At 55.8% G+C, this 25,009-nt stretch overlaps 1 protein-coding gene across 10 annotated transcripts in view; it reads left to right on the forward strand.

Moving 5' to 3' along the window:
- The window catches only part of KCNAB2 (potassium voltage-gated channel subfamily A regulatory beta subunit 2), an 88,547-nt gene that overhangs the window by 47,075 nt on the left and 16,463 nt on the right, over positions 1–25,009 (forward strand). For 9 of the 10 annotated variants that reach the window (XM_021095239.2, XM_021095244.2, XM_021095242.2 and 6 more), the window contains 3 exons: positions 15,238–15,281; positions 16,086–16,123; positions 23,594–23,673. In XM_021095239.2, the coding sequence (XP_020950898.1) occupies positions 15,238–15,281; positions 16,086–16,123; positions 23,594–23,673 (162 nt within the window). Of the gene's footprint in view, positions 1–15,237; positions 15,282–16,085; positions 16,124–17,688; positions 22,826–23,201; positions 23,674–25,009 lie in introns of those variants that run through there. The other variant, XM_084962724.1, reaches the window with a different exon arrangement.

Here is a 25,009-nt window from a genome sequence, read left to right on the forward strand (position 1 = left end):
TGCAGTCACCCTGGGGTAGGTGGGCCCTAAATGCAGTGATTGGCGGCCTCCTAAGAAGGCCTGGGGAGGAGCCCCTTAGACGGTGGAGCAGAAACTGGAGGGATGGGGCCACAAGCCAAAGAACCACAGTCCCCAGAAGCCGGAAGAGCCAGGAAGGCTCCCCCCAACCCCCAGAGCCTGCAGAGAGTGCCAGGCCCTGCCAAGACCCCATTTCCTACTTCTGGCCTTGGAGCTGCCAAAGAATCGGATCTGTTGCTTGAAGCCCCCCAGTCCGTAATCCTTTGTTACAGCAGCCCCAGCACACAGACAGAGCTGGGGGGCAGGGGTGGAACGAATAAAGACTGTGCCCCACCTGAAACAGGCTGGACTATGAGGCCCAAACCCCTGGGGAGACCTACTTCCCAAGCCACAGAGTTGACAAGAAAACCACTCAAGCCTTTAGTGTTTGATGGGCCGGAGGCTGTCACCCCCGGGGGTCCTTTCTTTATCTGGCGGATCCCATCTTGCTGCCTCCAGGGGCCTTCGGTTAACTGGGAGGAGAGCCTCTGCACCCGCCAGCAGCCGTTATTAAAGGTCCCAGATAAATGCCTTTCTGTGCCCGCCAGCCGCGGGGCCGGGCTGAAGTTAAACCTGGTCTTCAATATTAATATAAAAGATAATGCTTCTTGATAAGCTGCCCAGTGGAGCAAGGCGACAACCACGCCACCAGCCCGGACGCTTTATCCGCTGAACTGAACCTGCAGCTGGGGAAAGCGTTCTTGTTAACTTCTCTCATTTTTTTTTTAAACTGTCCTCAACTCTTGCTGTTAAAAAAAAAAAAAAAAAAAAAAAAAAAAAGGGAGTTCCCGTCGTGGTGCAGTGGTTAATGAATCCGACTAGGAACCATGAGGTTGTGGGTTTGGTCCCTGCCCTTGCTCAGTGGGTTAACGATCCAGCGTTGCCGTTAGCTGTGGTGTAGGTGGCAGACGTGGCTCAGATCCTGCATTGCTGTGGCTCTGGTGTAGGCCGGTGGCTACAGCTCCAATTAGACCCCTAGCCTGGGAACCTCCATATGCTGCGGGAGCGACCCAAGAAATGGCAAAAAAGACAAAGAAAAAAAAGGCGCTGAATTTTTAACTTGACGCAGTCCCTGTGTCAGCTCCCCCTTCCCGCGTCCACCTGGCTGCGGTAAAGGAGGGTCGGGCGATGTGGCTTAAGACAGGGCAGCAGGGGAATTCCTGTCGTGGCTCAGCAGTTAACAAACTGGACTAGCATCCATGAGGACACAGGTTCGATCCCTGCTCTTGCTGAGTAGGTTAAGGATCCAGCGTTGTCGTGAGCTGTGGTGTAGGTCACAGATGCAGCTTGGATCCTGCGTTGCTGTGGTATAGGCCAGCAGCTATGGTTCTGATTGGACCCCTAGCCTGGGAACCTCCATATGCCACAGGTGCAGCCGGAAAAAGACCAAAAAAAAAGACCGGACAGTAGCTGTGGCCACGGGCCAGCTAGAGGCTGTGCCTGGACTCACACGGTGCCAGCCAGATGCCAGACCTTGTTCAGGCGTGTTCCTGTCTGCTATCCACAGCCCCCAGGAATGGCCCCAAACTCCCCACCGGGCCTGCGAGGCCCCTGCTACGTCTGATTTCAGCTTGTACCCTCTCCATCCCGGCCAGAGTGCTCCTCCCTCCCTCCCTCTGTCCTTCCTTCCTTCCTTCCTTTCCTCCCTCTCCCTCTCTTCTCAGAGTCCTTACACATTCTCTTCCTTGCCCTGTAGGTGCCTCATCTGGATTTTCACAGGGCCAGCTCCTGCCATCACCACACCTTTGCCCGCAGAGATAATCCCCCACCTCTGGGTCTAAATGACACCCAGCGAGTCCCTCTCAAGCCCACTGACCTGTCTCTTCACTGTCCTCACCCTCCCGCTGCCTCTCCTACCTTGTTTTTGCCCCTCTGCTCCCCGCTGAGAAGAGGGCTTTGCTCGCCACCCCGAAAACATGCCGAGCCTCTAAACGTGTTGGCTGGATGGTGTTGCGGGCTCTGGGTCTTTATCCGCTTTCCAGAATATTCCCCCATACAATGCATGTCCTTCCTGCTGCTTCCTTGGCAGCAGGACTGGAAGTTGGGCCTGGCCTGGCGGATGCAGGCCAGACGCAGGAGGCAGGGGGCCCTGGGCAGCAAGCCTGGGTCGTGAGCTCCCAGCAGAGCGTGGGGTCCTGCGCCCCTGCGATTTTGACTCTCGATTGTGGCCCCTTGCCTCGGGGGCCTCTTACAGGAATCATGGGCCGTATTTGATCTGTGCTCAAGTTCATGGAACAGACTATCCAGTCGCTCGTGCATTCACAGGAGGTTGCCTCCAGCTGGGCCAGTCGGGGAAGGCTTCCTGGAAGGGCTGGGGACCCAGGTGTCTTAACGGACAGGTGGGAAGACGGGGCAGGGGGGCGAGGGGTGGGGTCGGGCCTGGTCAGGCATCATCTTGAGACGGACCTGTATCCGCGTCCCTGGGCTCCGTAACGAGCACGCAAACAGTGGTTCTTCTCCTCTCACCGTCTGGAGCCCAGAATCCAGAAGCCAGGGCCGGGCAGGGCCACGCTGCCTCGGAGGCTCTCGGGAAAGGTTCCTCCTTGGCTTGCAGAGGCGTTTCTTCCATCTCTGCCTCTGTCTTCACGTGACCATCTGGCCTCTGCGTGTATCCCTCGGTCTCCAGATCGCCTTCTGTGTACACAAGCCCCCATGGAAGGCAGGGCTCTCACCTTGACCCACGATGACCTCATCTTTACGTGATGGCGTCGACAAAGACCCTGTTTCCAAGTGGGGTCACGTTCACAGGCACCGGGAGTTAGGACTTGAACTTGTCTCGTTGGGGGACAACCCAGAACAGGTCCCAAGGGCTGCGACTCAACTCCTGAGTATGTGCGGACTTCGGTGTGGCTCCCGCCAGTGCCTTTGTGAACCTGGGCCAGTCACCTGGCTTCTCCATGTCCCGGCGTCCCCACCGGATGCAGTTACTCCCTCCCAGAATCGTGGGAGGAGGATAAGGTAGTGACAGTAGGCAAAGCTCCGGGCTTGGCTCCTGGCGGGCGAGAGAGACCTGTCTGGGAATGTCGCGGGCACAGACAGTTGCCCTTGGAGTTGCGGCTCAGGTGCTGTGTGGCCAACAAGCAGACGTGAGGGAGGGAAGGAAGGCAGGAGGGGGTGGCGGCATAAGCCGGTCCCTCTGGAAGAGCTGCCAGGCCGTGGTCCCAGGCTGGGGGAGCCAGCCCGCAGGCGTGGGTCTCTGTGAGTCGGCCCAGGACCATGTGACAGCTGCCAGGGCCTGCATTCGTGCTGGGACCGCTTCTGCTGGCAGCAGCCGCTGTGCTGGGCCCACGCTGGGCCTGGGCCTGGGGACAGCCAGCCAGCCCTCTACAGGTCCCAGCCTTCCCCCGGCCTTCCCTGTGTTTCCAGAGATATCGCAGCCCCATCGGGGCCTAGGAGGAGGTGCAGTGGCCTTCACAGGGTCCAGCAGAGAACAGCCACGTGCAGTCAGCCTGGTCACAGGAGTGGGGGCACACCTGCTAGCAAGGCAGACCCCCAGGCCCCGCCCAGAGCTTTGGGGGACCTGTCCCCAAGAGGCTCCTCTGATCGGGCAAAGACGGGGACCCTGGTTGATTGGTCTGTCCCCCTGGAAAGGCAGGGTCAGCACAGCTCTGTCAAATCCACAGACAGTGCCAGGCAGCCCCCAGGACTACACCCACCTCCACCCCTTAATCTGAAGGTCTGAGAGCAGGAGTCTAAATCTAGCGCTTTTCTAAGAATATCAAGAGTTGTGGAGTTACTACTGTGGCTCAGTGGGTTAAGAACCCGACACACGACATCCTGTCATGGCTCAGCAGTTAGCGAACCCAACTAGCATCCATGAGGACATGAGTTCGATCCCTGACCTCACTCAGTGGGTTAAGGATCCGGCATTGCCGTGAGCTGTGGTGTAGGTCTAAGATGCGGCTCGGATCCCAAGTTGCTGTGGTTGTGGTGTAGGCTGGTGGCTGCAGCTCCATTTGGATTCCTAGCCTGGGAGCCTCCAAATGCTGCAGGTGCGACCCTAAAAGACAAAAAGACCAAAGAAAATAAAAGAACCCAGCATAGGAAGTTCCTGTCATGGCTCAGCAGAAAAGAATCTGACTAGCATCAATGAGGACACAGGTTCAATCCCTGGCCTCGCTCAGTGGGTTAAGGATCTAGCGTTGCTGTGAGCTGTGGTGTAGGTCACAGACACAGCTCAGATCTGGTGTTGCTGTGGCTGTGGCGTAGGCCAGTAACTACAGCTCTGATTTGACCACTAGGCTGGAAACCTCCATATGCCGCAGGTGCGGCCCTAAAATAAAATTTAAAAAAAAAAAAAAAAAAAAAGAACCCGACATAGTCTCCATTAGGATTCGGGTTCAGTCCCTGGGTTTACTCAGTGGATTACGGATCCATCGTTGCCACAGACTTCGGTGTACGTCACAGATGCAGCTCAGATCTGGCAGGGCTGAGGCTGTGGTATAGGCCAGGCTGCAGCTCCAGTTCGACTCCTACCCCAGGAACTTCCACAGATGCAGCCCTAAAAATAAAACAAACACAAAAACAAAAACTACGAGTTGTGACCCCTGTCCGGGGCAAGTGTGAGGTGACAGACTCTGGCCAGCCTTTGAACACCCACCTGCCCCCCTTCTCCGCTTGGCAGTTCCCTGCTGGACCCAGAGACACGTTTGTCCCAGGTCCCAGGCGAGTGCCGAGGCCAAACGTCGATTCCCAAGGTCCCAACATGGTACAGAGGATGGAGTGGGGCTGGGATTCTATCACAGTTAGGGCAGGACTCCTGGGAGAGTGAAGGCTGAACTGCTGCTGTGTCATAGGCATGGGTGCTTCCTGCTGTGGTTCCCAGTCCCCTGTGTCACTGGGGAGGGTGAAGTCGGGGCACTTGGAGGAAGGAAAGGGTGCTGGTGCCAGGAGGAGCCTGCTTCTCTTTGCATGTGCTCTCAGGCGATGCCAAGGGTGACACGGAGGTCAAAGCAGAGAATGGGAAGGGCATCTCCACAGGGAACAGCCAGAGTGAAGGCCCAGAGGCTTTTGAGGTCGTTGACTTTTATTTTTCAGAATTAGCTTTATATGTGATATACCCATTTAAAGCATACGATTTAATGGTTTTAGTATATTCATATATTTAGTATATACTGTATATTGGTGCAAAAAAGCACCAACTTTAGAACATTTCCATCACCCCAAAAAGAAATCTCGTACCCACATTAGGGGCCACCCCCGATTCCCCACTCGCCCAGGCCCTTGGCAAACACCAAGCTACTGTCTCTTTCTGTGGATTTACCTGTTCTGAGCATTTCATAGGAATGGAAGCATATAGGACGTGGCCTTTGGTGACTAGTTTCTTTCTCTTAGCGTAATGTTTTCAAGGATCACCTATGTTGCAGCCTGTATCGGTACCTCATTCCTTGTACGGCTGGTCAACACTCTGTGGCAGGGATGGAGCACCTTTCGTCTGTCTGTTTGGCGGTCGGTGGACGTTTGGATTGCTTCCCCCTAGGGGCTGTTCTGAATAATGCTGCTGAGGACATTTGTGTTCAAGTGTTTGTGTGGGCATAGGTTTTCCGTTCTCTGGGCACATACCTAGGAGGGGAATTGCTGGGTTGGGCCTGAGGCAGATGACATTTTACATGTGGTGATGACGAAGTCTTTGTGGCTCTGCCTTAACTTGGGCTTATTTAAAACAGACCATCTGGCTAAGAGCAACCCCCGAGAAATAGTAGGATGCATATCAGCCCTTGTGGAATCTGATGGTTTGCCAGAGCACAGAGAAATATATGCCATAGAATGAAGTGGGCCTTTCCACGTCCTAAAGGCCAGTGCATAGCACCACACAAAGCTCTTGATTAAAACACAGCTTCCTAGGGAGTTCCCATCGTGGGGCAGCGGAAACGAATCCGACGAGGAACCATGAGGTTGCAGGTTCAATCCTTGGCCTCTCTCAGTGGGTTAAGGATCCGGCGTTGCCGTGAGCTGTGGTATAGGTCACAGATATGGCTTGGATCTGGCATTGCTGTGACTGTAGCGTAGGCTGGTGGCTGCAGCTCTGATGCGACCCCTAGCCTGGGAACCTCCATATGCCACAGGTGTGGCCCTAAAAAGACAAAAACAAAAAAAAACAAAAACAAAAAAAACAAAAGCACAGCTTCCCAGGCCCAGCCACAGAGCTGCTGATTCAGTATGCGTGGTGGGGGCCCAGGAATCTGCATTGGTAGCAAGCTCCTCCAGCATCCCGGTCAGGTGTTGAGCATCCCGGCCCTGGACTATGAGCTCCATGAGCCTGGGGAGGAGCCAAGGGCAGAGTCTTTCCACCTGCACCCTCTTCAGCAGGCCCGTGGGCTTCCTGAGGTCCAGGGCCCATTGTCTCCTAATGCAGGGGTAAGCAGGTGAGGGGCCCAGGGAGCCCCTCCAGTAGGGGGGGGGAGGAACCCCCTACCAAAGAGGCTCAGAGAAGGCCCCAGCCTACCCTGAGCTCAGGGGCCCAGGCCAGCCAGGCCCCGAGGCTTACCTGGGCAGGTAGGAGAGGAGGGCAGAGCTGGCCTTGGGAGGCCTGAGGGGCCCCCACTGGCCTCCACATGTGAGTCTGTAACCTGCCAGGGCCCCCTTAGTAAAGGCACCAGCTCTGCCCTTCCAGACCCTCTGTCGCCAGGTCCAGGTCCCCCCGCCAGGGGGGATGCTTCCTCCTACTGAGTCAGGCCTTAGGAAGGACCAAAGGGGTGCACTCACAGTGGGAGTTGGGGAGAGCTTCGTACAGGGGCCTGTCCTGACTCCGCTGCCAGAAAGCTGCTCCTTTCTGCTGAAGGACCGTGGAAGCTCGCTTCTTGAGGGCCAGACCCCGGTGTGAGGGCCTTGCAGGTGTGATCCGACCGCGCCCTCAGGACCTACACTGGGCACAAGGGCACTGAGGCTCAGCGAGGGGGTCCCTTGCCCGGGGCTGCCCAGCTCAGGGGCAGGGAGGCTGAGAGCAGAGCAAGGCGGTGTCGTTAACTTTTCTGTGGAAAAAGGCAGGGCCGGAGCTGAGAGCCACGCCAGGAACATCTCCAGGCCCTGTGAGAGCGCAGGGTGGACAGCCAGCAGGCCTGGAAGGTTCCTGCGGGACCAAGCAAGGAGGGGCAAGTCCTCTGGCCAGTCCCCTCATTCTATCAATGGAGGCCCGGAGGCCCAGAGAGGGCAGGACCTCTGCCTGGGATCACACAGCAAATGAGCAGCAGAGCGCAAGCAAGACCGCTGACCACCAGCCTCCCATCCAGCGCTCTTTCTCAGCCCCTCCTGCAGGGCCAGAAAGGACCCAAACATCAGCTTTGTCCAGGGCCAGGACATGAGGGTGGCAGGCTCGGGGTCAGAGGGCAAAGCCAGCCCCTCTGGGTTTCAGGAAACACCGTGAGCTTTGTTTGAGGAGAGTCTCATCCTCACGTCCATCCCAATCCCGTGACGGTGAGAAAGGATGATGGGGTAGAGTAGGGGGTTCTTCATCCATCATTCATTCATTCATCATTCATTCATTCATCAGTTCATTCATTCACCCCGGAATTATTTGTTGAGCATCTGCCGTGAGCTAATACTGTGCAGAGCAGTGGAACTTCTTAGGTCTCTGGTCCCTTGACCCCGGGCTTCTTTCCTCGGGTCACCTGTGTCCTTACCACCCAGAGTGGTCCTCTCTCCTCCGGATTTCTGGTGATGTGGCTTCTCCTTGTGCCAAGCCCTGAGGAAAGCCCCGCTTTCCTGGGCCAGACCCACCAGCGGACAGAGCCGGCTGGACCGGCTGCCTGCACGCTCAGCCGTCCACCCGACTGCAGTGCCCGCCTCGTCCCCATCCCGGCTCAGCGGCCGTCACCCTGGAGCCCCGGGGACCAGCCTCCCAGGGATCAGCCAGGGCGTGCGGCAAGTGCAGCCACTCCATTAATAATGAATTGCTGGCGGGTCCTGCCCCTCCCACGCCTCCCCAGGTCACCTCGTTGACTTGGTGGGGGTCCCAATAGCCACGCTGTGCAGAGCCAGGGAGGGATGCCAGGCTCCCTCGGAGAGACTCGGGGAGGCCTGGAGAAGCAGCTGCTCCCCGAACCCCCAGGCTGCCACCCTGGTGGGAGGCGCCCTCCCCCTCCCGCTGCTGCCAGTGTCCTGCTCATTGGTCGCGAGTTCCTGGCAGCCCAGCCCTGCCAGGCACAGCTGGGCTGGGGGCTCAGGCGGGCAGAGCCAGACCAGGGCGGGGCCGAGGAAGGAGCGGCAGAGAAGGGAGGGCACGTTGCCCCCCTCCCCCTCGTTGATTCCCCAGTTCTGTCTGATAAGGTCTTTGCTTGCACGTTTCTGGAAATTTGACTCCCTTCCCTGGAAGACCGCACAGGCTTTTTCTACGCCCGTTGCCTTCGGAAATCTTCATCCTGCTTCATCTTCGGGGATAAAGTCCCGTCCCGGGCAGAGAAGGGCTTCCGGGGGCAGATGACTTCGGAGCCTGGAAGGAGGGGGCACGAGGGCAGGAGCTGAGCGCCAGCGACATGCAAGTGTCCTTCGTGTGCTCGGAGCACGGCCTCAAGGGCCGCAGCCCTGATGAGCGACTGGGCCGGCCAGCGGCCAGCAGCCCCAGCCCAGGCACCCGCGGCCGCTTCCGCGCTGTGGCCATGGTGGCCCGGAGCCTAGGACAGCTGTCAGTGCAGAGCCTCCCGAACCCGGGCGATGCCAGCACGAAGCAGCCCGGGATGAAGTATAGGTAGGCAGGGCGGGGCGGCTGTGTGCGCGGGGCTGCCTTGCCCACCTCCATCTGGGGAGAGCCTGGCAGACCCCTGGGAGAGAAACCCGAGGCTCTAGGTCAGGCCCCCGTTTCCCCCGGTGGCGGGGGGGCAGGGGCTGGTGGTGATGCCTTTTCTCTCCTTCTGCTTGTTTGTTTCCTTTCTGGGGCGGGAAGGGTTCACAAGAGCTGAGCTCCTGGATCTGATGCTGTGTGATGCATTCTCTCCTTGGGGACCCCGGGACACTGGCCATGTGCCCCTTGTTCCCCCTCCCCAGGCACACAGGCTCCAGAGGTGCCATGTAGGTGGGCTGATGTCTTTGCAGCTAAACCCCCATCGCAAACGCCAGCTTGATGGTCAGGGATACAGAGTGAACCATGTGATGGGATTAAGCTTCCCTCCCTGTCCTGAGTCCCACCCAGGCCTGGGTTTCTCTACGGGCAACACCGATGCTCCGATGCTCCGCAGGGCACAGAGCTTCCCACTAATGGCTCAGTGCAGGCTGCTGTGTGTCCTTCTGCTTGGGCTCTGCTCCCATCTGCTGTGGGTATGCGCGTCCACAAAGAGCATGCAAAGTGACAGTGTCGGGGGCAGGGGCCTTCCTGCCCCACCCAGGACCTTGCTCAGATGCCTGGTGGATGCACCCAAGTGGCAAAGGAAGGCTGGTTTTGTACCCAGGGCCCCCGTGGGCAGAGTTGGGGGGGGGGGGGTCTGGCCCTTCTTACTGGTGAGTTTCTCCACCTGGAGCCCTGAGCGCTTCGAGAATGGTGTTCCTGGGGAAAGGGGAAGTTTTACAACAGACCGTCTGCGAGAACAGGTCCCTGGTTCCCAACTCTGCTCTAAGTGACTCAAATCACAGAGCCACCAGTCTTGGGAAAAGCTACAGAAGAGTGGAGACGGTCTGGGTTTCTAGCTGGTGTTGGTACCACCCTGAAAAGTATTGAGAAAAATGGGTCCTGTCCGCTGAGCTGTGTAGCATAAACCTCCCTAAAACTGATGCCCGGAAACTGAACCTCATGTGAAAGACCCGAGGTGTCAGTCCCAGGCCCCCTTGAGACGGATTCTGGAGTAACCGGTCCTGCTGCATCTCTGTGGGTGTCCCTTCCTTCCCTGGGTCCTTGGGGCAAGCTCGGCGTGCTTTAATGGACCTCTGGGGCCCAGAGCCTTCATCCCCATCCTGTAAGTTCAGTGAGCACCATCCAGAGCTGAATTCTCTCTTCTAGAAGCTTTGGTGGTTTACCTCTGTTGTTAGGTGGGAAACCGAAAGCTCGGAGCAAACAGACCTGTTTTTCAGGTTAGATACGTGTTACCCACTAGGACTTTTAAGTCAGTCCTAGGATATCAAAGGAGTCAGTACAGGTGAGACCCTTTCTAAGACTGTAAAACCTCGTATACCTGGGACCTGTGGACACTGACATGATTTCCCTCCTAAATCCTAAGATGTGTTGAAGATTTGACATGCATAGGCATGAGTGCTCAAGACGTGTGTGTGTGTGTGTGTGTGTGTGTGTGTGTGTGTGTCTATTTGTGTGCATCTGTGTATATCTGTGGGTGTCTGTGTGCATCTGTGCCTGTCTGTGTGTGCATCTGTGTGTGTCTGTGTGCATCTGTGCCTGTCTGTGTGTGCATCTGTGTGTGTCTGTGTGTGCACCTGTATGCATGCATGTGCGTGTGTGTGCGTGTGGCACATGCTGGAGGCAAGAAGGACAAGACAGGCAGTAAAGGGCAGTGTTCAGTGGGCCAGAAGGTTTGCAGTCTGAGGAGGTGGGTTCGGATCCCAGTCCCAGCTCTTCCACACTGGGAGACCCCCCCGCCAGTCCTGCCATGTGGCAGAGCCTAGGGAGCTTTGCTTGGCAGTGGTGGGGGGGAGGTGGGTTCATACTCCAGAGGATGCGTAGTCTCATAGCAGCTGAAATGGGAGCCAGCATCCAAACCCAGGATGCTCTTGCTAAGTCGCGGGGGGTGGGGATGCCTGTCTCACGGGGTTGCCCCGAATGACAATTTCAGGGCCACAGCCAGGCTGCACGCAGGTAGGAGCTACAGGGGCCACTCCTGACTCTGACCACCTCCTTAAGAAGCTGGCCCTTCACAGTGGCCCTCAAGGTGAGTGGCCCACATCAGGGTGCCACAATCTTGCTGGAAGGCCCAGGAGGTGCTCAGTGCAGGGGGACGACAAGCCCCGGGAGTAAGGAGAGGGGCCAGCATCCAGTCCTGGTGGTGCGGCCGGGACCTGGGCTTCTCACCCCCAAATATACCCACGGGCCCCCGCTGCCAGCTGCAATCTGATGCTAAAGACCCGGAAGCCCAGACTTATCCTTAGGGACCCTGGCGTCAGGGGCAGGGCAGGCCTGTAAACAGATAATCACCCCGCAGGGTGACAGCAGACCGTCCATCAAACCAGCTCATCAAGGCCACATTGCTTTCCAGCACCTGATCAGCCCTTTGCCCTCCGCCCAGACGGCTGGAGCGAAAGGCCTTGAACAGCTATTTTAAAGGGATTTGTCATCATTGCCCAGGGTCTGAAGTGCGAGTTGAGGGGTGTGGCGTGTCCACCGGCTGCGTGATGGGCGTCGATGTCTTTCCTCCAGCGAAGGTTAGATCCCCGAGTCCCCGTTTTTCCAGACCACAGGAGAGACATGAGGCAGATTAATCAAGACTCACATTATTGGGGCTTGGAGATTTAACCAGCTAGTTTATCACCATGTCCAGCCTTAATTAGGGAGGAAAATCCGTAGGAAACAATTTTTCCTGTGTTGAAAGTTGCAAGTGGCAGCGTGTCGCCGGTCGCCAGCCCCGGTCCACGAGAGCCCCCCTCCCACCACCCCCACGGAGCTGCCGTATCTCTAAAGCTCCTATAGCCTGGAGATACCCTGTCCCTTCTCATTCCTTCTCCCCGGGCCTGGCAGCGGATGGCAGAACTAATACCATCATTTTAACAGGGAAACAACTTGAGCGGGGTAATTGCAGCATCGCGCAGTGTCCTAGTTTTGTGAAATGATTCCTGAGGGCGGTGGGTGGAGTGGCAGCTGAGCCACCAAACACGCTGTGTCCCAGGAAATTCGGAGCCCCGTCTGGTAGGCCAGGGGGCTTCAGCCACAGACACAGGTGGGCTCAGCCTCCTGTCAGGGTCTATGGGTAATGCTTTTCCTTCTTTTTTTTTTTTTTTTTTTTTTTTTGCTTGTTTTCTTTTTAGGGCCGCCCTTGCAGCATATGGAGGTTCCCAGGCTATGGGTCTAATCAGAGCTACAGCTGCCAGCCTATGCCACAGCCACAGCAACACCGGATCTGAGCCACATCTGCGACCTACACCATAGCTCACAGCAACGCCAGATCCTTAGCCCACTGAGCAAGGCTAGGAATCGAACCTGCAACCTCATGGTTCCCGGTCAGATTTGTTTCTGCTGCGCCACGACAGGAACGCCCTTGCATTTATGAAACACAAGCTAATCTGCTCAGCACGCACCATCTATTCAAGCACGATTGAAACTATGTAAGAAAAGTTTGGAAGAATGAGACCACTTGAATTTTCTCCACATTATGTTTTTAAGTAAAAGAAGGTTTCATTTGCCCATGTATTTATTTGTTCAAGTTAAAGTACAGCTGATTTACAATGTGGTGCCAATTTCTGCTGTCCAGCAAAGAGACCCGGTCACACACACACATATGTTCTTTTTCTTGTACCATCTTCTGTCAAGATCTACCCGGAGAGCCTGGACCTAGTTCCCTGTGCTGTGCAGCAGGACCTCGCTGCTTATCCATTCTACATGGAATAGTTTGCATCAACTAACCCCAAACGTACACATCATATTTTTAAATCTCTCATAGCAAGTCTGACGCTAAATCAAGAGCATTCTTTTTCCAGTTTTGTTTTTTTTAGAAACCATTGCCCCATAATACTGTATGTGTTTAAGGTATAATATCATGATTTGATACATGTGTCCATTATAAAATGATCTCCATGGAGTCCCCGTTGGGGCTCAGCAGAAACGAATCTGACTAGCATCCATGAGGACGCGGGTTCAATCCCTGACCTCGCTCGGTGGGTGAAGGATCCGGCGTTGCTGGGAGCTGGGGTGTAGTTCGAACTCGCGGCTCAGATCTGGTGTTGCTGTGGCTGTGGTGGTCCCCTGATTGGACCCCTAGCCTGGGAACCTCCATATGCCATGTGTGCAGCCCTAAAAAAGACCAAAAAAAGTAAAAAGAAGAAAATCATCGCCATGATAACTGTAGTTAATTTAGTAATTTGTCACCTCATAGAGTTACGATGGCACCCTTTCTAGTGTCACAAGCCTCAGTTGCTCTGCTTGGGATGGGCAAAGCCGTGCGGGGCACTGGTGGGTTATTTCACTGACTGCAGAGGAAAATAAACACGGGGAGACTTCTCTCCCCTTTTTAACACGGAAACATTTAAAACCTCTTGGTTTGTCCGTTGTCTTCTCTCATATAAGGGAAAGGCTGCCGTGCCCTGTCCTGTGCTGTGTCTCTTGGAAATGAAACACATGCAGAGCCAGTGTCCTGGGAGCCCGCGCCTCAGGCACACGAGTAATCCTATCCCACCCGCGAGCCCATTCTACAGATGAGCCCCCGAGGCATCAGGCGGGGCTACCTGCCACGCCCATGGGCACACAGCCAGGAGGGCTGAACCCCGGTGTGGGTTCAGTGACTAGCCCCTGCCCAGTCCCTCCTCTCCCTGAAAGAGAAACCAGCGGCTGTTACGTCCTCATTTAGGGAGAAGTCCCAGCACTCCTCGTAGGAACAGTGGGCTGCCGCTGGGCTGGTTTTAGTGGAAAATTTGACAAGAAGCCTGGGCAGTGAGGTTCCTATTGTGGCTCAGAGGAACCCAACGTGGGCTCTGCCAGGTTTGATCCCTGGGCGTGCTCAGGGCATTAAGGATCTGGGCTGTAGGTCGCAGACGTCACTTGGACCCATGTTGCTGTGGCTGTGGTGTAGGCCAGTAGCTGGAGCTCCAGGTTGACCCCTAGCCTGGGAACTTTCGCATGCAACTGGTACAGCGAAAGAAAAGGAAGGAAAGAAGGAAGGAAGGAAGGAAGAAAGAAAGAAGAGAGAGAAAGAAAGAAAGAAAGAGGGAGGGAGGGAAAGAAAAAGAAAGAAAGAGAGAGAGAGAGAGAGAGAGAAAGAAAGAAAGAAAGAAAGAAAGAAAAAAGAAAGAAAGAAGGAAGGAAAGGGAAGGCTGAGCAGTTTAAAACTACCTTAAATTCGGTGACAAAATGTCATCGAACTGTTTACAAGTTGATTATATCTGCGCCTCCGCCCCACCAATGACCACCTGTACTGGGGGGAAGGCCCAGGGGTCTTGTAACCAGGCAAACGGAGGCTGCAGAAGATCAGAGAGGGGCAGCCCCCCAGGGGGCAGGTGGGGTAGGAAAACGGAGGCCACAGCATCTGTAGAAGTTAGAACTGCCCCAGGGGCCCGAGGAGGAGGCTGGGGGTCTGGGGAAGGGGGCCGGGGGTTACCCACTGTGTCACTCACAGCTCTTTGGCCTCCCACTGCCCAGAAGGATACCACCCCCGGGTGGTTCCAGGGCCAGGATGGGGGCAGCGAGGTCTCCCAAGGGAGGTGGGCCCCGTCCTGCCCCTTGTCACCCTCACCAGCGGGGCAACTCCCATAAAGGGCCAAGGGTGGGGGCATGTCACATGGTGGGGGCGTGTTAGAGTCCGCTGCCTGGGCGGAATGTCAGCCCCTCTGGTCCGAGCCAGCCTGTGCAGGATGGACAGGCCAGGATGGTGGGCATCTCAATCCTCAGCAGGGCACTGCCAACCTCCAGGACCTCAGGACAGCCCGTGGCCCTTTACCATGGACCCCCGATGCACCCCGGCTGGCAGGCACCCCAGGGGGCCTGTGACACAGCCCTGGGCGGCCATGCAGCTATAGCTGCTGGGCCTGAGGGTGTCTGGCTGGAGCCCCGCTGAGCAGCCCTGGCTGGGGGGCAGACCTGCTGCGGGCACCAGCACCCCTCGGTGAAGCTCTGCTCACCCTCATTCCCACTGCAGAGGGACAGGGCCGAGGGCCGGGTGGCCCGGGTGACGGGGGACTGACTTCTCCTCCACTCCACAGACAGAAGGAATAACGACGAGCAAAGCCGCCGTCGTGACCCTAGAGATGGGGAAAGAGGCTCCTTTGAAGAGGGCGCCCCCTGGCCAGGCCCCCAAGGCCTGACTCAACCTTGTTTCTGCCCCTGAAACAAGACGGGGTCCGTTTCTTGTGTTCTCTCCGAGGGGGCCCTGGGGGACCTGCCCTGGTCACAGCATGGCCTGACCCAGCCACGTGGCTGTGCCCTGATGTGTGGAGGGACAGTGGGCCCTTAACCCCCAGGGGGGCGAGCAGCAGGCCTCTCTCCAAAGAACCCCCCGTCTTCAGAGCCCCCAGAAGAGGTTGGGTGGGTGGTCTGGGGCGCTGGTCAGTTGTGGGGGTGTCCAGCCCTGGTCCCTGGGAACTCACGCCGTGTCTGTTTTCCAGGAACCTGGGCAAGTCCGGCCTGAGGGTCTCCTGCCTGGGGCTCGGTGAGTGTGGTGGCCCCTGGGTCCAGCGGCACCCAAGGAAGCAGGGGCTGCCGGAAGGCTGAAGGGATCACCCCTGGGGTAGGGGGAGGGAGCTGCACCCAGAGCCAGGATGGAGGGGGGCTCGGTCGCCATGGTAACCAGGAGGCAGTAGGGGAGGGTCCTAGGAGAGGGAGGGGGACAGAGATACAGCCTGAGCAGGGGGGGATGTGTCAGGTACCAGGGCCCCCTGCCCGTGCAGCCCCCTGGCCAGCATCAGAAAGTCACGGGCACCCCCACGTGCCAGCATCTTCTTTCCTCACGTGACAGAGCACATGACACAGTCCCTCACGAAGGGCAGTCGCATTTTGCCCTGTTTCTTCTTTTGCCAGATGTGAGCTTTGTTCCCAGAACACGCTGTCCCTCTGCCTCCACGGTGCGCACGTACATACACACACACACACACACACATACACACACTGCCCAGCAAGCAGGGACGTGGCTGTCAGACCTGAGCATCTCAAGGAGACGGCCCTGGTCTCACCGCCTGTGGCGGTCCCTGGAATAGGAGCTGCCTCAGCTTGAGCCCCAGTGAGCACTTCAAAGCCCTGCGGTCAGCCGCCAGCTCTGGGCACTTGCTGTCCCTTTGGTTCAGTGGCCTCAAGCACAGGAGACTTGCCCTGAGGGCCAGGTGTCACCCACACCAAGCACAGGCTCACTGCAGAGCAGAGCAGTGTGTGACCTGGGGCTGTCCCCCTGCACCCTGTAGCCTGGGGAGATGGGGCTCCCCAGAGCAGCTCTCTGACTTGCACCTGTGTCTCCTTGCAGGAACATGGGTGACCTTCGGAGGCCAGATCACGGACGAGGTAAGGTGGGGGTCCCGTTCTCCCAAATCCTGGGGCGGGCCGCCCACACCCAGGCACAGGGTAAAGTCCATGAAATGCACCAGGTAGTCTGCGCCCAGGGCAGCTGCGTGGCTCCCCGCTTTGTCTCTGCAGGGTGCCCTGGGGCCAACAGAAAGAGGGAGTCCTGGCGGCGGTGCTGACACCTGGGGCGTCCCCAAGCTGCTTAGAGTCGCCAAAACTCAGGTTCCTGATATAACACCCATTCCACAACCCGCAAGGAGAATTCAGGGAGTGCTCCCTTTCAAAACCTAAAGCCCAGTGCAGTTCTGTGCTGCTCCCACAGAGGGCGCCCCTGTAAATTTAACACTTCCATAAAGGGAGCTCCCGTTATGGCTCAGGGGGTTAAGAACCCCACATAGTATCTGTGAGGATGTGGATTCAACCCCTGGCCTCGCTCAGTGGATTAATGATCTGGTGTTGCCGTGAGCCACAGCATAGCTCGAAGATGCAACTTGGATCCAACTTTACTGTGGCTGTGGGATAAGCCAGCCACTGCAGCTCCGATATGCCCCCTAGCCCATATGCTGCAGGTGCAGCCATAAAAAGAAAAAAGAAAAAAAAAAAAAAAAAACCTTTGATAAATATCTGCGGCAGCCAGCACGCACAGTCTACACATTTTGCTGCAAGCTGAGGTCCGAGGAGAGCAACATCTGACCAAGCTCCTAGCTGCGCGTGCCCCCTCGCCATCCTTAATCCGACGTACTCGCTGGGGCTTCTCTCCGCCACAGGATGCAGCATGGCCCGCATCTGTCCTGGGCAGGACACTGACTCCCAGGCTGATGGGCCCCTCTGGGCACCGAGTGAATATCTTGGAAGCGAGAACAGTGGCATTTGCTCAGAGAGCTCCGAATGTCTGCACAAGAAGCTGCCTGCACATCCGCCCTTCGTACCACGAAAAAGGCTGCATTTAAAAATTAATAAGCGAGTTCACGTGAGACATCGTAGCTGTGATTTCGGTTACTTTTCAAAGGAAAAGCTTGGCTCCCCTCAAAATCTGGATGCCCTTCATTTGTGTTCTTGTTCCTCTTTCTTCTAGGACAGTGGCTATGTAGAACTAATTGCCCTCGCTTTGAGGTTCTGGGTCTGCCCTATCTCAGGATTGAGACAGGTGTTTTTTGGGTGGCAGGGAGTCGTTTCGTCTTTAGCCGTAAGACTGGTTCCAAAAGCATTTAAAATAGAAGGGACTGTGTTACTGGGCTGTACGCCTGAAATTGACACAACATTGTAAATCAATTACACTGCAATTTTTTTTTTTTTTTGGTTGGGGGGTGTTGGCTGCACCCATGGCATGTGGAAGTTCCCAGGTCAGGGATCGAACCTGTGCCACAGCTGTAAGCCAAGCCAGAGCAGTGACAACGCCAGATCTTTAACCCAGTGAATCAGCAGGGAACTCCATACTTCCTTTTTTTAAAAAAAGAGAGTCATGAGTGAGTTCCCTGGTGGTACAGCAGGTTAAGGATCCAGCCTTGTCACTGCAGCAGCTTGAGTCACTGCTGTGCCGTGGGTTCACAGGGAATTTTCACATGCCACGGGCACAGCCAAGACAAACAAAAAAAAAAAAGATTCGTGAAAAAGAAAGGTCAGAGCCCCAGAGCCCACGTGGTTCACCCCCAATAGGCTGTGTCTGATTCGCCTGTGTCCCTTTCGATGTGCAAGAATTCTGGGGAGGATGTGACTTCGTTTCCAAATGGCATTAGCTACGCTGCATGTGATGTCCTTGAGGGAAAGACATAGAGAAGTGGCCAGATCGTCACTATCCAATTAGGTGACTTTTTCTCCAGCAGACCCATCGCACCCAAAGAGTATTGATTAATGATCCCGTGGCAGCCACAGCTGGCTCCTGCCTTCTCCATCAGAGACATAGTGACGTGCATGAAGATACTGGAAGTCGTTTCCAGATGACACCAAGCTGGGAGGACAGCGGCTACGATAGAAGACAGATTCAGGCTTCTAAAAAGCCCTGGCAGGCGACGATGATGGAGCCAAGGGACAAGCAGAATTTTCCCATGGAATCCTACAGTTAGTGTCCCAGAAAATCAAGACCTCGAGTCTGAGGAGCCACAGTTCAGATGAAGAATGCCCAGACTGGGTTCTCTAGCTGCCTGGCCTGGGCCAGCAGGGTTGGCACCACAAAGAAGCAAGGACCATCCTGGGCTGCAGAGAAACAAGGGTGCTGCCCAAACCCAGAGCAGCCCCTGGCCCATTGGGCACCCTGGATGAGTGACTCTGCCTAGAACACGTGATCCTGCTAAATTCATGGCCAAAGGCAGGTGTCTAGTGTGGCACGGGCTCCAGAAACAGAGTCCTGTTTTTAGAGTTACCTCCTGTATGCAAGACACTGTGCCCGGACACCAGGGCAACACAGAAACAGGGAATGAGAAATTTATTATGGCAGCGTGTTGTGCCGTGGCAGGACTCTGAAAATGTCCGTTAAGTGATGGCCCCAGGGCCAAATCTGGTCCCTGGCCTGGTTTATCTTTTTTTCTTTCTTCTTAAAAATAAGAAACATAAAATTTGCCATTTTAACCATTTTTCTTGTGGTTCAAATAAGCATAACATGTGGAGTTCGCGTTGTGGCTCAGCGGGTTAAGAACCCATGAGGATGTGGGTTCAATCCCTGGCCTCGCTCAGTGGGTTAAGAATCTGCTGTTGCCGCAAGCTGGGGCATAGGTCGCAGAGGCGTTGCTGTGGCTGTGGTGTAGACTGGCAGCTGCAGCTCTGTTATGACCCCTGGCCTGGGAACTTGCATTTGCCTTGGGTGTGGCCATAAATGAAAAATAAAATAAGCATAACATAAAATGTACCATGTTAACCAATTCTTTCAATATATAGTTCAGTGCCATTAAGTATCTTAACTTAGCTGTGCAACCCTTACCACCACCTATTTCCAGAATTTTCCATCACCCCAAACAGAAACTCTGTACCCATGAAGCAATAACTCCCCAGCCCCTGGCAACCTCTGATCAGTCTCTGTGTCTGTGAATTCTGCAGCCCAGTTTTTGTAAATAAAGCTTTATTGACAGGCAGCCACGCCAGTTCGTTTACATATTGTAAGCGGGCTGAGTTGAATAGTTGCCGCAGAGACCACCTGGCCCACAAAGCAGAAAATATTAACCTTTTAGCCCTTTACAGAAAAGTCCCCTGTCCTGTGGGGTCACAGCAGCATCTGTAAATCTCAGTGGGGCTGTCGTCCCACAGAGGGAGGCCCCGTGGGCTGGGCTGGGCTGGGACACAGGAAGCAGACGGTGTTGGTAAACCTCAGGTCACATGGCCAAGTAGCAGCACTGCCCTGGACAGACTCAGATTTCCAAACTCAAGTTCAGCGCCCTTTCTGTGACCTGGCACAGCTGTTCAGGTAGAAAACTCCCCCTCAGGGCACGTGTTCCAAGCAGCTTGGGCCATAAAAATTTAATAAGAATAGTGGCTAAGGACTCCACATTTATTATGGCCCTCAATCCTCCATCCGCCCTGGGAGCGAGGTGTTCTTATCCCATTCCGAGGACGCAGAGCCTGGGGGCTGAGCAGGTGCCGAGGTCACACCTGGAGAGTAATGGCCAGAGGATTTTAGTAGAGAGGGAAGTGGCCCTGACTTAGGTCTTAAAAGCCTCTGTCTGGCTGCTGCCATTTGTGGGGAGGGCGGGGACACTTGTCAGATTGTTACATGTGCCCATATACCCTGGAGATCTGTTTAAAATGCAGATTCCGATGTGGCAGGTCTGGGGCGGAACCTGGGCTTCTGCATTTCTGATGCTGCTGTTGCTGATGCATGGATGGCCCTTTGCCTGGGGTGGGGAGGGACACGAACAGAAGCAAAGAGAGTTAGGGGGCTACCCTAAAAACCTCTCCGGAGGGACGCTGCAGCTGGGACCAGGTGGGACCAGGTGGGCAGGAGCGGTCAGGTACCGAATCTGTTTGCAGGGGGAGCTGACAGGATCGGCCGGAGGTTCGATGGTGGATTGAGAGAAAGATGAGTACAGGATGCCCAGGTGTTTGACCTGAGCACGGGATGGGCAAGACCACAGGTACAGCTGCTGCTCCTCAGCACACACCAGCCCCACTGCCTGCAGCGCCCCCTCCGCAAGCCTCCTCCCCTGCCTGCCAGACAAACTCCTAACCACCCTTCAAAACCCAGCCCTGTAAATTCGGAAACACGCTATAACATGGATGAAGCTTGAGGAGGGAGCTGGGGGAGGGAGAACGGGGAGTGAGTGTTTGATGAGGACAGAATTTCAGTTTGGGAAGATGACAGAGATCTGGAAATGGACAGTGGTGATGGTTGTACAGTGGGGGAAATGGATTTAATACCATTGAACTGTACACTAAAAATGGTTAAAATGGTAAACTTTTTCGTTGTATATATTTTACTGCAATTTTTAATTTTTTTTTTAAAAAAAGGAACAGATGAGATCTCCATGAACTGATGTGCACTGATTTCCAGGATGTATTTTAAGTGAAAAAAGCAAAGTGCAGAGGAATACCTGTAGGGGAACCCTCCCTGTGAGCTTGATGGAACCAAAAGAAAACACGCTGTGTGTCTGAAATATGCAAATAAAAGCCCTGAGCCACCTGGCTCAGCACCCTCCCCAGGGGACACCGTGCACGTCTAACCAGCTGTGTAACCTTCAGCACACGGTGCTCTCTTGGCAGAACCGGGGCAGCCGGTGGGGGGGACACATACAGGAGAAGTCAAGACGGAGACCAGGATCTGCTGGGAGGGAGGGTCGCCTCCTGTGCCTGGAGTCGGAAGACTGAGGAGCCCAGAGCAACTGGGGAGCATGCGCGTGGATGCATTAGATACATTGTTATGCTTGAGCCACCGAAGGGAGGAGCGAGCCAGTCCTCCCGGCAGATGGATCCAAAAAACTCCTCCACCAATGGCCTTCGAAGCCAGGAACTTTCCTACTCGGATGACAGCAGCTGACTGATAGGGGTCAGCATTGACATGCTCAGTATCTAAAAGCTTTGGGGTTCATTGCCAACATGTGAAAATCAGATTTTACCCCCCTCCCCAATATCCTGGATTTCTGGCTCCTCTTGAAATTCAAGGGATTTGTTTGTAGCCAGCCACCTTCCGCAGGTGGTGTTTGTGCCCGCGCCACCCACCAATCCCCATGGGGCACTAGCCTCCTTCTCCACACCCGCCTGGCCAGTGGAGTTTCTGTGTTAGGTTTGGAGGCAGCTCTGAGAAGCTGCTCCTGCCTGGCTCCTTCCTGCGGTTTTTGAGGGTTGAGTATTATTCACTGTGCCCTGGGCTGGCCTGGGCGGCAGGCTTGGTGCTCTGAGCTGAGCTGCTGGAATTGGCTGGTGGGGAAGTTTGCATCTGCGATGCTCGGAGGGACACCTGCGCTATGTGGAGGGCCAGCAGGGTTCGGGGGCTGCTTCTCCGCTGCATCTTGGAGGGGGCTGTCCCTTGCAGGCAGGCTTCGTCACCGTGTCATCAAACCCCGTCTTCAAGGCACTGGAGGAGCTCGGGCCAAGGCCAGGGGGCTCCTGAGGCCAACAGTCTCTCCATCTGCAAATGATAATCATACCACCCTCAGGCGGCTGCCGGGAAGACTTCAGTGGATACGGTGTCCCAGGCGCATTCCAGCCCAGGCTTTCAGAATGTGTTTATTCTGCCAAGATTTACTGCACTCCTGCTGCGGCTCTGCTAGTTTCCCAGCGCGGCTGCAGCAAAGTCCCACACACGGAGTGGATTAAAACAGCAGAAGTTTATGCTCTCACGGTTCCGAGGCCAGAAGTCCAAGATCAAGGTGCAGAGCCTCGCTGGCACCAGAGCCCTGGAGAGGCGTCCGTTCCAGTCCTGTCTCCCGGCTCTGCCGGTGGCTGGCCCCGTTCGACGTTCCCTGGACTGTAGGCTCTTTACCCGAATCCCTGCCTCCGTCTTCACATGGCCCCTTCCCTGTGTGTCAACCACTCGTATTGGGTGTAGGACTCACCCTAATGCAGGTTGACCCCATCTTACCTAATTACAGAACCAGCACCCTGCATCTCAGGACCAAGTAAAGTGTAGGTTCTGCTTCCTCGATGCAGAAAGAATTCAGGGAGACGCGGAGCAACCAGGAAAGGAAAGCGTTTCTTCACATAGGATGCTCGTGAGCAACACAAGCAGGCGGGGAGGGAGTACCCCACCCTGAGAACGTGGGGGGGCTACAGTTTTATAACCAAAGAATGGGGAGGGAGAGAAAACCACCTTATTCTTCATTCTTCTCTTTGTTTTTTTTAAGGGCCCAGCATATGGCAGTTCCCAGGCTAGGGGTCAAATTGGAGCTCCAGCTGCCGGCCTATACACCACAGTCACAGCGACACAAGATCCGAGCCCCGTTTGCAACCTCCACCACAGCTCGCGGCCACGCTGGATCCTCAACCCACGGAGCGAGGCCAGGGATCGAACCCGCGTCCTCATGGATACTAGTTGGGTTCATTTCTACTGAACCACAAGGGGAACTCCCTCATTCTTGAGTAGACATCAAGCTTCCACCATCAGCCCCTGCTCCACGTCAGGCAGGGAGTTTTCTTGGCCCTACGAAGTCAGACTGGGACTGTCATGGCGCAAAGGAAATGAGCAAAAAGGCGGTGATATATATTAAATATGATCAGTCATCTCAGTTTCAGTTTAATGTCACCCTCCCCTATATTTTTGTTTTTAGTGTGCTCAGAGAAGCATCTAGGAATCATTAACCTACCAATTTAGGGACAGGACGTGGGTCTCATTCCACCATAATGCTTGATTATTTGGGGGCATGTCTCATGCTTCTGTTGTGTGGTTTTATGATAAGCAAGCCTGCTTCCCGCTGCCCTGAGGGATCATTAACTTACAGGGTCTCCCATACTTTTTTCCTGTTTACAATCCCCTAGAGGGATAACCTATTTAATCACCTACTTTGTCTCACTACTCTGTCCCCATCAATTGCATCTGCCCCCAAAAAACCAAAACAAACAACAAAAAAACCATTGCTAGGAGTTCCCTGGTGGTCCCGCAGGTTAAGGATCTGGCAGCGTCCCTGCTGTGGTGTGGGTTCAATCCCTGGCCCTGGAGCATCTACATGCCATGGGTGTGGCCAAAAAACAATTTTTAAAAAATCGCCAAATAAATTCACATTCTGAGATTCTGGGGGACTTGATTCAACCTAGTACAGACACTCAGCCCCATGATGACCCAACAGGTGGGGTCCCTGCTCACAAGAAATTCACGATCCAGAGGCTCTTCCTTCACGCATTCTTCTTTCTTCTCTCGGGTCTGTGACTGAGCTGCTTGTGGGCCGGCCCTCTGGCAGGAGAGGACTCGGGGTGTCCGAGGACGGGGACGGGGCCCTCGAAGGGCCTCCCCATGCCTCCAGGTTGTGCTCCGGAGCCCCCGCACCGCACCCCCCACCCCCAGGCCTGGCCAGACAGTGCCACCTGCAAGCAGCCCTGGTTGTCTCATTCCAGATGGCAGAGCAGCTAATGACCTTGGCCTACGACAACGGCATCAACCTCTTCGATACTGCAGAGGTCTACGCTGCGGGCAAGTACGTGCCTTCTTTTGTGGCACGGGAGGCGGGGGTGGGGAGAAAGTGGTGCAGGTCCCGGCTTTCCCGGGAAGAGCCCCCGGGGGCCCCGTTCCCAAGAGGGTTTGTGCCTCCCACTCCGCCTGCTTCTCTGAACTCTAAATGCTGGAGGAGGGTTGTTTTCCCAGAGTCACAAAGTCCTTGGATCCTGGTCACTTGTCCGAGCAGCGAGATGACCACGGTCCCACCGGTGCCAAAGATGCCAAGCTGGGCAGGAGCCCTGATTAAGCTGCAGTCCAGGCTCTCCTGCCGCGCCCGCCACCTGCAGCCAGCCCCGCACGTGTGACATTTTCACATCTTAATGGCACCATTCGGGCTTCAGGAAAGGCAGGGCCTCTCAGCGGCTGGGGAGACGGGGTCTGCCGAGCCGAGCCGAGCGCTGTAGGAAGCACTTCCCATCTTGGCAGTGAACTTTCCTTCTCAATTATGTAAAAGCCCTCTTCAGCCAAGGCTGCTGGCTTGGGTTTTAAAGGCTGGCTGTAATCAAATCATCCACTCCCTTGCATCGGGTTTCCAAAAGTCAGCTTTTGTTTGTGAAATCATTTGTTGGCTCGCTCTTCATCCTCCCTCCGGCCCCCTCCTGCCTGGAGTGAGCCAAGTTCCCATCAGCAGGCTGCTCACCCTGGCCCGCTGCGCATCGTGGCCACGGGGCCAGCACCTGCCTCGCAGACGCTGGGTTGTTACCTGCAGCCCGCGATAGGGCCCAGAGCACCGAGAATCGGGACCCCAGCCGGGCCTCCGCTCAAGTCCTGGCTCAGGGTCTGAGGATCCGACAGCCCCAGGGGCCTCTGGTGGGACCCTCGGGTCTCCCCCAGCCCCCATCAGCAGCCCTCTGTCCCTCCCAGTGCCACAGCGCCCCTCCCCACCTCTTTAAACTGGCAGCTGCTTTCCATCAGAGTGAAACACTTTCCAAACAGATGAGCTAAGCCAATGGGTCAGAGGTGGAAAAGCCCGCTACAGATGCCAAGCCCAGAGGCGCCCCCCATCCCGAGTACCCCGGCCTGTTCCCTGGCCTTGCGCCTGCCTCGGTTTTGCTGCCCACGAGAGCATGCAGGAGGCCGCCCCACGAAGCCTCCTCCAGCTCCAGATGGCCCAGCCCCTGTGACCGGTCCTGGCGCACCCCACTGCCCCCATCAAGGCCGCCAGGCTCTGTGCCCCGTCCTCTCTTCCCCCAGCTTAACCGGACCCCAGGGCTGGCATGCCAGGGCCCTCTTGCTAACCAGAGTGCCAAGCACAAATCTTACCGAGTCCCCTTGCTCGTGCGGATGCTAATTTTGGCCCTTCCCAGAAGGCTGTG

This window comes from Sus scrofa, chromosome 6 (assembly GCF_054392235.1).
Source record: "Sus scrofa isolate SSC_HxYL_T2T_F1_AM1 chromosome 6, Sscrofa_HxYL_maternal_Yorkshire_Landrace_v2.0, whole genome shotgun sequence".
In the NCBI taxonomy this organism is placed as follows: Eukaryota; Metazoa; Chordata; class Mammalia; order Artiodactyla; family Suidae; genus Sus; species Sus scrofa.